The 14517-nt window shown below is 32.5% G+C and overlaps 3 protein-coding genes across 7 annotated transcripts in view; 1 reads left to right on the forward strand and 2 right to left on the reverse strand.

Moving 5' to 3' along the window:
- The window catches only part of LOC145318732 (uncharacterized), a 321894-nt gene that overhangs the window by 200952 nt on the left and 106425 nt on the right, over window positions 1–14517 (reverse strand). The window lies entirely within an intron of this gene.
- LOC145318725 (uncharacterized) overlaps window positions 1–14517 on the reverse strand; it is a 64858-nt gene that overhangs the window by 39933 nt on the left and 10408 nt on the right. For all 5 annotated transcript variants that reach the window (XR_013879482.1, XM_080160208.1, XM_080160206.1 and 2 more), the window contains exon 9: window positions 11220–11262. Coding sequence is in view for 4 of the 5 variants with exons in the window: in XM_080160208.1 (XP_080016334.1) it covers window positions 11220–11262 (43 nt within the window). In the remaining variant the exon portion in view is untranslated. The remainder of the gene's footprint in view (window positions 1–11219; window positions 11263–14517) is intronic.
- LOC145318742 (guanine nucleotide-binding protein subunit gamma-1-like) lies at window positions 4703–9921 on the forward strand. Its single transcript, XM_080160232.1, has 4 exons — window positions 4703–5070; window positions 6117–6153; window positions 6623–6683; window positions 9483–9921. The coding sequence occupies exons 1-4, from the start codon at window positions 4976–4978 to the stop codon at window positions 9539–9541; spliced, it is 252 nt and encodes an 83-aa protein (XP_080016358.1). The 5' UTR covers window positions 4703–4975; the 3' UTR covers window positions 9542–9921.

Here is a 14517-nt window from a genome sequence, read left to right on the forward strand (position 1 = left end):
GCAGTACCTGAACATGGAGCCCGATTGCAAATTTTTCTTCAAATTAGTTCATACCATCCATAAAGTAGCAACTTTTGTAAAATAAGTTTTGTTCTAACTTCAAAAGTAAAAAAATTCAGTTTTTACCTGTCCAGAATTTACCTGGAGGCCTGCAGTACCTGTACCTGGAGCCCGATTTCAAATTTTTCTTCAAATTAGTTCCTACCATCCATAAAGTAGCAACTTTTGTAAAATAAGTTTTGTTCTAACTATAGAATTTAAAATTTTCAGTTTTTACCTGTCCAGAATTCACTTGGAGGCCTGCAGGACCTGAACCTGGAGGCTGATTTTTATTTTTTCTTCATATATGCTCATAACATCCCAAAAGATGCATATTAGGTTTAATAAGTTGATCTCTAACTCTTCAAACAAAATTTTTTTTTCATTTATACCTGTCCAGAAGTGACCTTCCAGCCTGCAGCACCTGAACCTGGAGACCTATCAAAATTTTTTTTAAATATAAGGAAAATACACCAAAAAACTAAACTTTTCCCCCAAATACCCTATCCTATAACTCCTAAGACAAAGCCCATAATCCCTGTTTACGCAAAAGTGTCAGATGTGCCCCCCCCCCTTATACTGGTACCCAACCCAAGTTTTTTAACCAAGCTATCCTTATTTGTTGGCCAAAAACATTAGTGTTCTTTGTGTAGTAATATTAGTTGATTAAAACTAGCAGTGTCCAAACTTTTCAACCAACAATTTAAGCTTAAGGGGCTATTTTGTTTTACATCATCATAATGTAAATCAATTTATCGTCTTTTGTCTTATCCCTTAAGATCCCTATGCCTGCGTATGTAATGTATGAGTGCATCTTCCATTAAGAAAAATTTCAAATAAAATTAGACAAATAACTTTAGAGTTGTCATCTCTAGTTTAGAGTAAGAATAAGAATGTTTCAGAAAAAAATAGCTCATTTTGTTAATTTAATAGATAAACAATATTTAACTTTATTGTTAATTTTTTTTTATTAGTATATGAAAAATAAAATATTATGAATTTTATTAAATAAAACAAGATAAGTGATAAGAAATCTTTTGAACTTGTTTATTTTATAATATATATTTCCTTGGGTTATTTTATACTGCTTAAGGTTCTAATAAGTGAAATGAATACAGTAACGTCTAATCTAATCAGCCCTGAAGTTAGAATAATATTTGTCAAGTTATCATATTGCCAAATATGACAAACCCCAAACTGTCCCAGTTTTGAGCAAGACGATTCCAGTTATATCATATACGTTTCGGGAAAGAAAAAGGGAAGGGGGGAATAAATTTTTCCTAAGGGGGGGGGGAGAAAAGGGAAGAGATTTTCTTTCCCCCTTCCCTTTTTATATGACGTCACAGGAATCGTCTTGCTCAAATCTAGGACAGTTTGCCGTTTGGGGGTTGTCCCAAATATTCATACTTAATTTATACAGTAAAAGGTTGATTAATTAGATTATTTCCATTTTGGAGTGAATACAAAATAATACTCAATATATACAGTAAAATTATATTTATTTATTTAAGTAATGGTACAGTTAAAGTAACCTAAAGCTCTCTTTTTAAGTAAAATAGATTAAGTTAAGAGAAAATTCGCCCAACTGTCATTTGGGGTATTTAGGGTCGTGTTTGCTTCATAAACAAGCTGGGGTAAATCATTAAAAATTCAATGCAAAGTAATCATATCTATTTCATTTCAGTTCAACTTTGAGTTCGAACCAGTTCATATCAGGATGTTTAATTGAAATAAGACAATAAAAAAATATGAATCTTATTTTCTCGTATTCATTCGAATCCGGTGGATAGGAACCGGTTCTCATCCATACGAAAAAAACTATGCTTAGCATCGTATTATATCCAGTTTTCTACGAATATAAAACAGTACAATCATAAGGTTAAACCAGTTTCTTTAACCCATGCCTTCGGCACCTCAGGGCTAAAAAAAACTGGTTTTAATCTTATAATTGTACATTCTATATCCGCGAAAAGCTATTTATAATACGATGCGAGGAATAACTTTCAGTCTTTTAAGCTACTCTTCAATAGCTCTAATAAGATCAGGACAGAGAGAAAACAGGAAGAGAAAGAGCAAAAAAAGAGTATTTTACGTGTGTGTGTGTGTGTGTATATGTGTATGTGTGTGTGTGTGTATGTGTATGTGTATGTGTATGTGTATGTGTATGTGTATGTGTATGTGTATGTGTATGTGTATGTGTATGTGTATGTGTATGTGTATGTGTATGTGTATGTGTATGTGTATGTGTGGGTGTAAGTGTGTGAGTGTGTAAGAGTAAGAGAGGAAGAGATAATCAAAGTGAGATGGATTTTTCTTTAGTTTTACTAAGACATTCAGATTATCAACAATTACAAAAAAAATGTTGATCGAAAATTATATATCCATTAACTGATAAGTCATAAAGTTCAATATTTTTATTAAAAGCTTTTCTAAAATAAGGGTCGAATCGTCTGTGCGTAACGGATAGCTTTTAAATTTAAGCATCTTGAAATTGTCCTACCGATTTCAAACTTTAATGATGATTCCTGTAACAGTTCAGTACGTTTTAGAAAGCGTTACAACTCTATATTCATTTTTAGAAGGTCCGCAAGAGTGTAAGTATGTCCTTAAATTTCATTCTGTATTTAGGCAATTTTGTTCAGACTTAAAATTAAATTCTGTTACTCTACAAGTGTTAATGTTCGTTTGTCTTAACGTCTGATTTTAAAGCTGCTCTTTTATGAATGCTGACATACTTGTTTTATTTGTAGACCCGCAAGACATCTTACGTCTAATCTATTTAAAATATTTATAAACATGGAGTATTCTTTGAAATTATAATTTCCCCCCTTCAGCATGGGATCCAATGCAGAATATAACCCCCTGATTCTATTAATTTTTGGGGGGGGCGGGGGGTATATTTCTAGTAGCAATTTCCCTTAGAGAGGGTGAAGGTACCCTCTCCCAAAGTAGTTAAACCTTTTCGGAACCTAATAGAAGCTTCACTGTATAAGAAAACAAGAACATGCGCTTCAAAAACACAGATACACATCCTGTTACTTTCATTTATTAGAAAATTATAATAAAAATTGCCCAAATGACAATCAGGATATAAAAAAAAAGTTATCAAAGACTTACTTGACCAACTTGAAGACTTACTGACCAACTTGAAGAAAAGTAAAGTTTGCTAATATATTCATTCTTAATATCAATCCACAAAGTTTGGGAACATTTACTCTCAATTTGTTGGGGGAGTAGTTAATGTAGTTTTCTTTATTAGCAGCGAGGCTTTTCTATAATTCACTTTGCCCGTCCGTCCGTAAGGCTCTGGGGAAAACTAAGGTTTAGCAACTTTCTTCATTTTTTCATTTTTTTGTGCTTTGCTTTTAGGAATGTTGTCATCTTTGTTATAACATTGCTTCTCTTTAATTTACTTTGACCATATGTCGCCATGGGATGTCACATTTCAGGTTCCTTAGCTAAACTAACTTTTTTATTTAGCTCCTATATAAAAAAGATTGTGAAAGTTTTGTGTTTTCTTCTAACTAAATAACTAAATGGCAGGGACGGAACATTAGACGATAAATTAATATACCTCCCCAATTGTGATAGACAAAATTTATCTATCTATGGATAAGAATTATTACTTCAAAAGTTTTAACGCTAATAGATTTGAATCAACCAATCTAAATTCAATAAAAGTACCCAAAATTGTTTAGCAAACAAATAAATTGCGTGGTTATAAAACTAGTTTTAATCTCAAATTTTTTTCTTTAAGTATCCGCGGAAAGCTGTTTATAATACAATGCGATACATAACTAGGTATTTTTTTTTATCTATTTACAACATAAATTTTAAACTCTACTTGGTTAAGATAAACAAAGAAAAAAAATCCACCAAAATAGATGGGGGAAAAATTGCGGAAATGCACAGTTCAATCATGGAAATCCATTAGAATTCAAGATTTAAACAGAAATTCAAATTGAAGCTTTCAGAATGAATTCTGTTCTAAAAAATAAGGATTACTATTCCCCATCTATCTACTCTTTTCCTTCATATAAAATGGAGTTCTTGGAAATAGGAAAATTTTGAAAAAATATAACTTTAATTCATTTAAAAATAAATAACTTTTATTTTTGGGTAATTTTAACAGGGAAGGCGTGGACATTGGAAATTAAACGGATACCTAAATGTTTGATAAAAAAGTTGGCTGAAAAACTTTGGGTACTTTTTGGTTTATTCCAAGAACAAGCATTGTTCAAACTTTCATTATTTTAGAGGTATAATATTTTGTTTATTATCATTGGAGATATAAATCAAATTATCGTCCATTGTCTTATCCCTTAAGATCCCTAGGTAAACATCATATATTTTGGGGTAATTGAGTGTTAGCTATTTTTTTTTTACATAGGAATTGAGAAACTTGTAATAATTCAGCTGTTTTGGAAGGACAACTTCAATTTAGAGAGTAAATCCAGGGCTGGGATTACTTTTTATGGGAGGTTGTTTGTCTTTCTCACCCCTTACTCAACAAATTCAATAATCAAATATCTTTTACTATACTAGGCCTTTTAGTTCATTATAAACATCGACAGAATTTTTTTTTGCCTATTTAAAGGATATCTGTTTAAATTATTTTTACAAAACACGTTAATAAAAAAAGCAAAGCTCTTTAACTAATTTTGTCCATACGTCTGTCTATGAGAGAATCCTGCTTTTAGTTTGACTTTGAAACCGATTAATATCCGCTGGATTAGAACTGGTTCTCATCCATACTGAAAAACATGAATAGCATCGTATTACAATTTTCCACGAATATCAAAATAAAAATTAAAACCATTTAAGCTAACCCATGCTTTCGGCCCCTCGGGGCTAACAAAATTGGTTTTCATTTTGATATCGGAGGAAAGGTGTCTATATAATACGATGTAATAAATATTCTCGACTGTTAATAAAAATGATATTGTCCAATCTATTGCAGATAAAAATGTTTCCTGAAGAGAGAAGACTTGAACACCTGAGAGAACAACGAGATTTAGTTGCTCAATTAAGGTATTCAACCAGGGATCTCGAGGGATAAGACAACAGGGGGGGTGTATATTTTCAAATTTGAGGGGGGGGGGGGATAAAAAATATGTGGTTGGGGGGAAAAAAATGTAAAAATTAAGAGGACTGAAAGCATTTTTTTCTAGTTTTCACCCCTCTTTGGTGAAAAAAAAAACTAAAAAATATGTGGAAGGGGGCATAATATGAATAAAATAAAGAGGTCTGAAAATATTTTTCCATTTTATCCCCTTCCTTGCTATAAAAACTAGGAGGGGAAAAAATATAAAAATTTGTAGCTGGGGGAAAAAAAAAAATCTTGTGCAGAATATACACCCCTGTAAGACAATCCTTATACTAAAGTAACTATTTTGGGGGAGGGTACTACCACCCTCCCAAAAGAAATGACAAAAAAATTTAAAATTTTCTTAAAATCTGGGAGACTTCAACGTAACATTAAGAGGTATCCGTAACATAAAGAATTATCGTAGACTTTAACAAACAAAAATATTTTAAGTGCCACTAGAGGCCTCTAGGGGCGTAGCCGCTAGTAGAAGATAAATTGATATTTTTATCCCCAATGATTATATAATTAACACAATTACACTTTCTTTAGAATGAAATTTTTGGTTAAAAAGTTTGTACACTAATAGTTGCATACAACCAATCAAAATTCAATAAAAGTACCCAAAGTTTTGAAGCCAATATTTAAGATAACCAGTTTATAAATTTTGGGTACCAGTATAATTTCCAATCCATTTATATCCCACTACAAAACTCAATACACCCTTCTCAAGTTCCCGGGAACTATATTTTTCAATTCTGTAGGTATCTTCTTTATTAATAGCAAGTTTCTTCAGAATAGAATAATAGATTTTCTCATGTTTCTTTCAACTTAAATCATAAGATTCCGAATAAAATTAAAATTGTATGTTAAAGTAAATATAACTCATTTACAAAAGAAATTGTATCACAAAACTTATTGTCGTCATAAGGTTTGTTTGGAGTAAGAAAAAATCCCTCGCTTTTATTGTTCTGATTAATATATTTTGTAGGAAAGAATCTGAGATCACAAGAATACCAATCTCACAGGTAAAGACAGACAGTGGATGTAGTATAAGTGGATGTAGTGACAAGGGAATTTTTGTCATCTTTTAAGGTTGCTAATATTGTCCTCAGATATTGGTCAATACGTTCCTCCATGGTCAGGGGAGGGGTAAAGTCATAAGATATAGAATATTGTTATATTAGCCAGCTAGGAGAAGCATTTTATCAGGACATGCGAGAATCTCTCACAATATCCAACTATTCTATAATATAAAATACAGAGATAGATAGATAGTGAATATGGATAGAAAATAGGTAAACAATACCAAAGAAAGAGTAGTTAACAATAAGCAATATTGTGAGCGAGATTCTTATTCTATTCAGTCCTTTTTTGGGTACTTGTCATGACTAGTGTTTGAAGACTAACTAAATCGTCATCCTTCTTAATATCTTCTTGAGCATAATACAGGGACTAATTGCATATTTTCTACATGATTTTCTATTTATATTTTAGTCGATCCAGGATATACTTAAATATTGTGTTAAAAATCAACCCACGGATTTTCTAGTAAAAGGTAACACTTCCTACAAAGGTTTATTTTGTCTGTAACCAATGATCTCGGTAAAAGCTCAACCGATAATGTTCACCTTTACAGTGAAGCTTTTTGTAGTTCAAAGGAAGGTTTTTTTACTATTGTTTGTGAAGGTATCTCCACCTTACCAATAAAAGATGACTTTTCCCCTCCAATAAAGAATTTTTATTTAATTTTCAACTTCAATTAAGAATGTATGGGGGTGGGGGGGTAAAGTTTACACCCTCCTACCGTAGTGTCTGTAGAGGTTCTAGATTTATTTGCCTAAAACCAGTGATGGTTGTTATTTTCAGATTTAAGTCTTTGGATGCTTTAAAGCTATTTATCTAGCCCCTCTCTGTCCCTTCAAATACATAGCCCCTAAATTCTAGGGGCTGGTATATAAACCAAGACAAGAAAGTAGGAAGCTATAATTCTATGACAGTCATACAATGCTTAATATAAAATTAAATATTCATGATACGCAATAAAAATAATGCTGAAAAAAGCATATTGTTATCTGCAACAGGGTGGGCATACAAAAAACCCACCCAAAAAAACCCACCCAGGGTTTTTTTAAAAACCCATTGAAAAAAAACCCTAGGTTTTTTGGGTTTTTGAAAAAACATTGAAATTTCACGTTAAAATTTACAAATTAAACCTCTATTTACTCAAAGAACATTTTAAAGCAAATTTTACCTAAAAAACGTAAAAAATATGAAGTAAGGGGGGGGGGGGGGGTTAATGCAACCATCTCGTAATCAATGATTAAATGGCACTTTGAATTTTGATCTGAAATTTTGCATGAATAATCCTTGGTAAGTTGGAAAATTAATGGCTAACGGCTGGCAGCTCAGATGTTTTGCCATTTTTCGGCTATCTTAAGAGCAAATTAGTCACAAAACCTATCTCCACATAATACTTTTTGTCGCTCAAAAACCTTATCAAACGGTTCTAGTCGGTTGCTGTAGGTACTAGAAATTTTAAAAATGGTTATTGCTATCATTAACATGAATTAAACCAAAATATGTTTTAAAAAGTTGATTCCTACGTAATCAATGATGAATTTGCCCTTAAAATAGGCAAAAAACGGCTAAACGGCTGAGCCGCCAGCCCTTACTTTTTCCAACTTTTTGTTCGATTTAGGGAAAATAGACCTACCAAGGATTACTCATGAAAAATTTCAGATAGAAATTCGAATTCTAAGTGCTATTTAATCATTGATTACGAGATGGTTGCATTAACCCCCCCCCCCCCCCCCTATAAAAATGATGCTCTACTTATTGTTCAAATGTTTATGAAATTACTTTCTCTCAAAACTTATTTTCAGAAAACGCTTTGCTACTAAATTGATGATATATAAATTGTGTAAATTACATAATCATAATTGATTTTTAAACTAAAACATAACAATTTATGAAAGGAAATAGTTACAGTGGCGTGCAGAAGGTTTTATTAACGGGATGTAAAAAGGATAATACCTTAATAATTTCTGGGAGGGGGGGGGGTGTTGACAGCTTAGGAATAGAGGAGGAGGTTCCATGTTTTGAAGCTTTTAACCTCCCCTCCCCCTTAATAGAATATTTTGTGCACCGTTGCTAATAAGGGTTTATAATTGATAGAAATGCCAGTTTTTTTCATTATCTATCTTGATTATTGTGAAATCTTGCTTACCTTTTACCTACAACAACATAAACATTAATATTTCATCAATATATCAAATGTATTTGACTCCTAGATGAAAAAACCCAATAAAACCCAGGGTTTTAAGGGTTTTTACGGGTTGGGTTGGGCTTTTTTAAAAAACCCTGGGTTTTTCCCCACCCTGATCTGCAATGATGTAATTGACCTATTTTTATAGTCAGTTTCAAAGACTATGCCCAGCCAAGTCCTAGGATAATTCGACACAATGTTTAGGCTACGAAAAGTTTATGGTTATATCTTTGAGCAAACTAAAGTCAATTTTTATAATACTTTATGTTTCAATGTCTTAGTTTGTAAAGCCACGCTTTTATGCATGTTATCAACCTTGTTTTATCTATAATACAAAGTAGAATGATGTCTGTCCGTCCGTCCGGTTTTTTTTTGTAGGGGATTTCCTTAGTCTGTTTTTTGTAGGGGATGTCCTTGGTCCTTTTTTTGTAGAAGATTTCCTTGGTCCTTTTATGTTTTTCGCAAAATTTTTTTATCACCTCTTGGGGCAAAGCCCCTAAAGGCTAGGGACGAAGCCGCTAGTCAATATATAAACTAAAACTAATCTTTTTTAATGCAGTAATAGCTCTGCATCATATAAAATACTTTTCCTTGCTTGTTATTATCTTGGTGAAACTCGACTAAGGCAATAATAAAAGTAGTGATTGATCAAAGAAAAAATTACTTTTATGTTCTGAAGTAAGCAAAATCTAAGAGAAAAAAAAATTATCTTTGAAATTCATTATGGCTCCAAATCAGATCAATTTTTGCTGGATATTATCAGTTCTAAAACCTTGGATATAAAAGTTAATTGTAGAAGGACATGAAAAAGAAAAATACTAACGAAAACATACCATAACATTCGGCCTCTTAAGGGGCCAATAAAATATGATATAATTCTATATTATTTTCTTTTCAGCAGTCAAAAAAAAAACTAATTAAAGTATTTTTCCATATTTTTTTAATATCTTCTAGAATAAATAAAACAAAATGTTTTTAAAAATGCAGGAATAAACATACTGGAAATTTTTTTCCTAAACAAATTACTTTAATTTGTATCTTTCAAGCTTCCAACACAAAACAGATTACTAAAACATTTTTTATTTTCAGGTTTTGCCAGCCAAAAACAAAATCCATTTCGAGAGAGAAAAACTTGTATTCTATTTTAAAGCATCAATTTATCTTTAAATGTCAACATGAAAGAAATACAAAGATTTGTTTTTACGTTTTTTTTATAATAATGCTCAAATTTAATACCTATATTAAAAAGATAAACACTTCACCAATGTTCAAATTTTAATTCTCAAGTTGGAAATTTAGAATTATATAAGGAAGGTATGGGACACTGGCCGATAAATTAATCTTTTATCGGAGTATTTAAAAATCATTTACTGCCCTTTTTAGCTAAAATTGTTATAGGGAAAGGTTATAAGCAATAATAAAATCACCCAACAATTACATATCATAATTTCATACTTAGAGGGAAAAGATAAATTTACTGTCCATTGTCTTATCCATTTGTATAGAAGAAATAAATGTGTTTATTGTATTTTTGTTTGTTTGTGTATGTAAAGGGGGGGGGGGGGGGGGCGAAAGTGACACTTTTTGAAACCAAAACTAAAAGTCAAAGGAACTCAACTAAAAAAAGTGTTACAGGTCTGACATTTTGCATGGCAGTTGCTTTATAGGGGTACAATATGGAACTGTGAAGAAACGGCGGCGCAACCGCCGAAAACCGCCGAGAAAAGGCAACAAAAATTACGGCGGGAAACGGCGGTTTTCGGCGGTTGCGCCGCCGTTTCTTCACAGTTCCATATTGTACCCCTATAAAGCAACTGCCATGCAAAATCTCAGACCTGTAACCCTTTTTTTAGTTCAGTTCCTTTGTTGACTCTTAGTTTTGGTTTCAAAAAGTGTCACTTTCGCCCCCCCCCCCCTTTAATGTATCTAATTGTAATTATGTATTATCTATGTAAGTATGAATAAAGAATAATTGTGTTCTTTCTTATATTTGAGATTTGGGGTCTACACAACAGTATTTCTTAAGGGGGGGGGGGGGTTTAATGCAACCATCTCGTAATCAGTGAGCAAATGACACTTAGAATTCGAATTTCGATCTGAACTTTTGCATGAGCAATCCTTGGTAGGTCTATTTTCCCTAAATCGAACAAAAAGTTGGAAAAGTAACGGCTAGCGGCTCAGCCGTTCAGCCGTTTTTTTGTGCCTATTTTCAGGGTAAATCCATCATCAATTACGTAGGAATCAACTTTTTAAAACATATTTTTGGTTTAATTCATGTTAAATGATAGCAATAACCAATTTTAAAACTTCTAGTACCAACAGCTACCGTCTAGAACCGTTTGATAGCGTTTTGGAGTAGAAAAGAGTATTATGTTGAGAGAGGTTTCGTGACTAATTTGCAATATAGATATCAAACAAATGGCAAAACAGATGAGCCGCCAGCCGTTAGCCATTACTTTTCCAACTTTTTGTTCGATTTAGGGAAAATAGATCTACCAAGGATTACTCATGCAAAATTATAGATGGAAATTCGAATTCCAAGTGCCATTTGCTCACTGATTACGAGATGGTTGCATTAAACCCCCCCCCCCCCTTTACATGGCGTAAAATGGATGTGCGTACGGACAATGACATACTCTGATTAAAGAGCAGCTGCGCTACTTAAAAGAAAAGGAATTTAATTCAAATCTTCTATCGAACATCACCAAATAATATTTCATTTCGATCGTTTGTAAAAGATGTATATTTAATTCCATAAAAAGAAATAGAAGGGGAAATAAATTCTTTAAAAAAAATATACACCCCTGCCATTTAAAAATGACTTACCGGATTTTTTACTCTTTTTCTCTCCAGCTTCCTTGTTGGGCTCCTAAAATAATTGAAAATAATACAAATAGTGACATTAAGGGCACCTATCTAAAGGGATAAGACAATGGCCGAGAAATTTAGGTATATCCCAATGATGATAAATACCGTTTGTTGACTAAAATTATTCGATAAAAACTTTCAAAATTACTAGTTTGGAACTAACCAATCAAAATTCAATAAAAAAAACTTAGATCAACCAATCTGAATGTAATATTAGTTTTTAAATGACAAATGAGACAACGTGGGTTTAAAACTTTGGGTACCAGTGTAATTTACAGTTCAATGTCTCCTCCGTCACTTGATAAATGTACATACACTCCCTAGTTATAAATAAGATGTATGTACATGCCAAAAGATTAAGCTATGTAGAGTAGACTCGCATATTAGTGCAGCGATAGAAAGGGGACAATAGGCTATTTATTACACTAGTCCACTAAGTATCATGATCAGCGTTTCGGAGCCATTTAATTTTGATGCGGCTCCGGCTCCTACCTTAAAAAGGGGGGGGGGGGGTTAATGCAATCATCTCGTTATCAGTGAGCAAATGACACTTAGAATTCGAATTTCGATCTGAACTTTTGCATGAGTAATCCTTGGTAGGTCTATTTTCCCTAAATCGAACAAAAAGTTGGAAAAATAACGGCTAGCGGCTCAGCCGTTCAGCCGTTTTTTGCCTATTTTCAGGGTAAATCCATCATCAATTACGTAGGAATCGACTTTTTAAACATATTTTTGGTTTAATTCATGTTAAATGATAGCAATAACCAATTTTAAAACTTCTAGTACCAACAGCTACCTCTAGAACCGTTTGATAGCGTTTTGGAGTAGAAAAGAGTATTATGTTGAGAGGTTTAGTGACTAATTTGCAGTATAAATATAAAAAAATGGCAAAATAGCTGAGCCGCCAGCCGTTAGCCGTTACTTTTCCAACTTTTTGTTCGATTTAGGGAAAATAGACCTACCAAGGATTGCTCATGCAAAATTATAGATGGAAATTCGAATTCTAAGTGCCATTTGCTCACTGATTACGAGATGGTTGCATTAACCCCCCCCCCCCCTTAATATATCAATTTTTGTTCATTATTGAATTTGATGAAATAAAATAAATAATATAAAATATTTTGCTTTTATTTGATTAAAGCTATATAAAAGTAAAAGGATGTGTGTCTATTTGTTAAGTAACAATAGTTTTTCAGTTTATTATATGGAAATAGACCGTTGCCAAATTATAAAAGGGGGGGGGAAGTTTGTACACTTATAGGAAATGAAATTCAGTACCAAAGTTTGGGAGGGACGTATGGGCTTGTTTTTAAAGTTATCAACCTAATTCTTTTTGTAGGCTCTCTTATATGACTTGATATACACGGAAAACTTTGAAAATTGAATTTCGGTACTTTCCTTCTAGGGGCTTGTGGAGCAAAAGACCCCCAAAGCACTAAAAATATGAGTTCTGACCTTATTTTTAAAGATATCGACCTGATTTTTTCTTTATAATACTTTTTTAACATACCCGAATCAACGAACCATTACAGATTTCATTTTGGGACTTTCCTTCTAGGGGCTTGTGGAGCAAGAGACCCCCAAAACACAAAAATATGAGTACTGGGCTTATTTTTGAAGATATCAACCTGATTTTTTTTATAATACTTTTTTAACATAACCGAATTAACAAACCATTACAGATTTCATTTTGGGACTTTCCTTCTAGGGGCTTGTGGAGCAAGAGACCCCAAAAACACAAAAATATGAGTACTGGGCTTATTTTTGAAGATATCAACCTGCTTTTTTTTACATAAAAATAATATTTAAACATAACCGAATCTACGAACCATTACAGATTTCATTTTGGGACTTTCCTTCTAGGGGCTTGTGGAGCAAGAGACCCCCAAAAATCATAAAAATATGAGTTGTGGGCTTCTTTTTTAAGATATCAACCTGATTTTTATATAAAAATACTATTTTAACATAACCGAATCTACGAACCATTACAGATTTCATTTTGGGACTTTCCTTCTACGGGCTTGTGGAGCAAAAGACTCCAAAAACACTAAAAATATGAGTTCTGAGCTTATTTTTAAAGATATCAACCTGATTTTTAAAAAATAATACTGTTTTAACATAACCAAAATAAGAAAACATTACAGATTTCATTTTGGGACTTTCCTTCTAGGGGCTAGTGGAGCAAAGATTCCAAAACCACTAAAAATATGAGTTCTGAGCTTATTTTTAAAGATATCAACCTGATCTTTTCAAAATAATACTTTTTTAACATAACCGAACTAAGAAACCATTAAGAATTTCATTTTGGGACTTTCCTTCTAGGGGCTTGTGGAGCAAAAGACCCTTAAAACACTAAAAATATGAGTTCTGAGCTTATTCTTTAAGATAACCTGAGAACTCAATTTATTTTGTTTTGGAGGTGTTTTACCCTACTTTCCCCTAAAAGGAAAGTGCCAAAATGAAATTATTAGTAGCTACCTAGTTCAAACATGTGAAAAAAGTTTTCATGAAAAAAATCAGCTCAATATCTCTAAAAATATTTTTTGGGGGTCTTTTGCCCCACTAGCTTCTAGAAGGAAAGTCCCAAAATGAAATCTGTAATGGTTTCTTAGTTCGGTCATGTTAAAAAAAAGTGTTCCTAAAAAAATCAGGTTGATATATTTAAAAATAAGGTCAGAACTCATATTTTTAGTGTTTTTGGGGTCTTTTGCTCCACAAGCCCCTAGAAGGAAAGTCCCAAAATGAAATCTGTAATGGTTCGTAGATTCGGTTATGTTAAAATAGTATTTTTATATAAAAAATCAGGTTGATATCTTTAAAAATAAGCTCAGAACTGATATTTTTAGTGTTTTTGGGAGCTTTTGCTCCACAAGCCCATAGAAGAAAAGTCCCAAAATGAAATTTGTAATGGTTCGTAGATTCGGTTATGTTAAAATAGTATTCTTTTATTATATAAAAAAATAAGGTTGATATCTTAAAAGAGAAGCCCACAACTCATATTTTTATGATTTTTGGGGGTCTCTTGCTCCACAAGCCCCTAGAAGGAAAGTCCCAAAATGAAATCTGTAATGGTTCGTAGATTCGGTTATGTTTAAATATTATTTTTATATAAAAAAAAGCAGGTTGATATCTTCAAAAAAAAGCCCAGTACTCATATTTTTGTGTTTTGGGGGTCTCTTGCTCCAAAAGCCCCTAAGAGGAAAGTCCCAAAATGAAATCTGTAATGGTTCGTTAATTCGGTTAAGTTAAAAAAGTA

The sequence above is a fragment of the Acartia tonsa genome, chromosome 5 (assembly GCF_053477335.1).
Source record: "Acartia tonsa isolate MP-2025a chromosome 5, ASM5347733v1, whole genome shotgun sequence".
In the NCBI taxonomy this organism is placed as follows: domain Eukaryota; kingdom Metazoa; phylum Arthropoda; class Copepoda; order Calanoida; family Acartiidae; genus Acartia; species Acartia tonsa.

Bases quoted from the DNA above. Each gene is read 5' to 3' on its own strand.
- LOC145318742 (XM_080160232.1), top strand. From the start codon at position 4,976: ATGATATTGTCCAATCTATTGCAGATAAAAATGTTTCCTGAAGAGAGA. The intron at 6,154-6,622 runs GTAAAGACAGAC...TTTATATTTTAG, and splicing joins CAAGAATACCAATCTCACAG to TCGATCCAGGATATACTTAA. The intron at 6,684-9,482 runs GTAACACTTCCT...TTTTATTTTCAG, and splicing joins CACGGATTTTCTAGTAAAAG to GTTTTGCCAGCCAAAAACAA.